Genomic DNA, 3,566 nt, shown 5'->3' on the forward strand with positions numbered 1-3,566 from the left:
CACACACATATATATTAATTTACTTACAGTTTGAATTCAATGTTATTTTGTATTAGTTTTAGGTGTACAGCATAGTAGTTAAACAGTCATGTATTTTACAAAGTTTTAGGTGTACAGCATAGTAGTTAAGCAGTCATGTATTTTACAAAGTGTTTCCAGTACCCACCTGGCATCATACATAGTTATTACAATATTGTTGACTATATTCCCTATGCTGTACTTTATAGCCCCATGGATACTTTGTAACTACCAATTTGTACTTCCTTATCTGGGATTTATTTTTAATTTTAGCAAGAAATAGTTGCTTATGATGTCACAGGATTTTTATGAAGGTGTTTATTCTTTTTAAAATTATATAAACTTTTAAGTTCTTGAACTGAAATGTATTTTGTAAACTCCAAGTATAATCTAAATTACAAAGATAGCATGCAGCTTTTCAGTGTAATGAACTTGCCACTTTTCTCACCCGTTTTTTTAATTCATTTTAGTGGGACATAGAATATATAACATTAGTGCATTCATTTGAGTTGAAATCTTGTTATGCAAGCTTTTTTTCTTCTGTTTCTTTCATCTATTAATTCTATACTGTGGTTTCTTTAGGTAAAAAATTAGATCACTACTTACAGATTGTCAACCATTAAGGGAAATTGTCCAAATCACATTTGTTCATATGGACTTGCTGTCAGAAATTTTACTACTCTGTGTTGTGGTAAAAATAACGAAGATTTTAATAAAATCCAGATGACAAATATCTCAAGACTAGAGGCCTGGTGCATGGATTCGTGCACCGGTGGGGTCCCTCAGCCTAGCCTGCGCCCTCTCGCAATCGGGGACCCCTCGGAAACTGGCAGTCCAACATCCCCTGAGGGCTGCACTACTCCCACTCATCCCGGCCCTGCTGCACTGGCCACTCCACCACTAAGGCATGCAGGAGGAGTGTCCGCGGGAGTGGCTGCACCGCTGCAGCTGCGCTTGCCAGCCATCAGCCAGGTGTCTGGTGCCCATCTGTCAGCTGAGTGGCACTCCTGCTGCGGGAGCATACTGACCACCAGCAGGCAGCTCCTGCATTGAGCGTCTGCACTCTGGTGGTCAGTGCACACGTCATAACTACCAGCCGGTTGTACAGTCACCTGGTCATCTGGTCGCTTAGGCTTCTATATATATAGATGCTTAAAGTCTTTTCTTTTGTGCACTTAAAGTATTAGTAGTTTGTATTATGGATTCTTATTTATATGTTTGAGACTTTTATTTAGTCTTCTACAATTATTAAAAGTAATAGACTATTTAAAATGTTCATGAGGAACATTTAAAACTGTAATATGGAAAGTTCTATATTTTCTTAAACTTTTTTTAAAAGGAAAAAAAATGCAATCCAGTACATTAAGATTTGTTGTAAATAGGCCTCTCTTCAAATGTTTTCATGCCATATACACTCATGGAAATACAAGCTACTTTTTGCAGTGTACTTATTATTAGTTAGAAACCAAACTATAAGTGAACTATAGTGACAGGAAAACCTTTACGAATTAATATGTACAATATTAGAGAAAGGTGCTTTGTCAATGTAATGAGTTATTATTGTATGGGTTTTGATTCCAGAAAATTTCATGGACTAAATACTTGCTTACTGGCTTTATTTGAGAGGTGCTAAAAACTCCTCAGCTCAAATGATCTCCCTCATTGATACCAAACATTACCATTTGCATTTAATTTTCCTTATGCTAGCTCTGCTTCTCCTGGTGGGATTTATATGTGGGCTTTTTTTTATGCATTCTATTTCTGAGAGGACAAATAGTTCCACATGATACCTCAGTGAGCTGGAGTATATCAGTTTTGCTCCCTGGGAATGAGTTTCCCCAGGGAAGAAGGAGGGCAGAGATTCTGAAAGGGGACAGAACCAAGAAACAAGGTTGCTGTAGGCCTCACAGAACAAGTAATGGTCATGGATTGCATTATACAAATAGCAGCTGTTTCTGGGTGGCAAATGTTTGTTGGGTATGTATGAACACCTCTGGCATGGTGTTAGCTTCAGGGCTTTTCTGATGAATTCAGCACACTGATCAAAAGGTTTTCATTGGTCTAATCTATTCATTCCTTCAATGAGAACTTGAAAGTGAAAGAGATGGTTAAATGCCCAATGAAGTGGAATTAACCTGAAATTAATTTGTCCTTCACTGTTATGTGTTTCAGAGACTGGAGCACAAGGAAGTTTTGGTGGGCTTGTTGTTCCTGGTTTTCCCGTTCATCCCAGCCAGCAATCTCTTCTTCAGGGTGGGTTTTGTGGTGGCCGAGAGAGTCCTTTACATGCCCAGGTAATTACTGCTCATGATTTCGTCTTTATGAGGCCTGCCCTCTGTCACCAATACCAATAGCTCCAGAGAGACTGTCCTATAGGGTATAACAAATAGATCCTTGTGGAGCTAAGATGCTTATTACCTCAGCTTCAAAACCAGCCACAGGGCAGGTTGGATGAGCTCACTTTGCACCCATTCACTCTAGTTGACAGTGGCTTCCCTCCAGCTGGAAGCTTGACAGTTAAATGGGAAAGAGTGACTGGAGTGTATTCAGGTTTTTAGCAGCAATCATTTACCAAGACATTATTTTCCAAATATCTATGTTTTATTAAGCATTATTATAGTAATTCTGTAGTAATATTTTTGATGTGTTTAAAATTATTAATTATGTTAAATAACATGATTGTATTTGAATTCTGTCTTCTTTCTTTCTGTCTCTTTGTTCTTTGGCTTTTCATTAAAAAATAGGAAAAAATCTCAAAAAAATTTGTCCTTGAGGGAAAAAAAATGGTTACAAATATAAAGGGCATTCAGACGTATGTGATTACATCACACCACTTAGCTCTGACTGTCTGGACTGTGCTGAAGCTTGTCTGTTCTCTTGTCTTATTCAAATGGCATCTTTCCAAGGCCACGTTTCTTTTCAGGTGCCTGGATGTGTCCCTGAAATGGTTCTGCCATTTATCTGTTGTGTGACTTTGAATAAAACATGATGCTTTTTAGAAGCCAGGTTTTCTAATTTTTAAAATAAGGATTTTAGTGAACTTCCTAAAATGAGTAATTTAACGATTGATATATAAGAATGAATTTTTCTAAAAGCAAGTATCATAAACCAAAATATTATAAGGCCATTATTTATTTATTGATATTCGGTTAGAATTTTAAATTGATTTAAACATCAATAAGTAAGATTTAATTTTTTTATTGATACTGAATTAGAAGTTTAAATATACATAAAATTAGAAATGAATTTCATAGCCTTTGAATTCCGCCCAAACCAAGTGCCTGATAGTGTTCTTAAGGCTTTGGAGCATCTGGTTTTGACTTGGTTCAGGAGAGAGCATCCCTTAAGTTTCTTTATATGTCTTTAGCACAATTTTGGAAGGAGGTTCTTTCTTGGTAAATACTAATCGATAAGGACAAAAATACAACACAAATATTTTGTATTCTCTATGGCCTTATGATAACAGGCTATGAGGCCTTGCCAATAATAAGAAATATGAAGGGCTAAAGGGGACATCAGTGTCTATTCTCGATATGTTTTTGCTTAGA

General features: G+C 36.7%; 1 protein-coding gene across 1 annotated transcript in view; it reads left to right on the forward strand.

Annotated features, from left to right (window-relative positions):
- Positions 1–3,566, forward strand: part of TMTC1 (transmembrane and tetratricopeptide repeat containing 1) — a gene marked incomplete at its 5' end in the record, with an annotated part of 239,908 nt that overhangs the window by 149,458 nt on the left and 86,884 nt on the right. Inside the window, one exon of the mRNA XM_005862740.2 lies at positions 2,191–2,312. Coding sequence (XP_005862802.2) covers positions 2,191–2,312 — 122 coding nt within the window. The remainder of the gene's footprint in view (positions 1–2,190; positions 2,313–3,566) is intronic.

This window comes from Myotis brandtii, unplaced genomic scaffold, assembly GCF_000412655.1.
Source record: "Myotis brandtii unplaced genomic scaffold, ASM41265v1 scaffold1660, whole genome shotgun sequence".
In the NCBI taxonomy this organism is placed as follows: domain Eukaryota; kingdom Metazoa; phylum Chordata; class Mammalia; order Chiroptera; family Vespertilionidae; genus Myotis; species Myotis brandtii.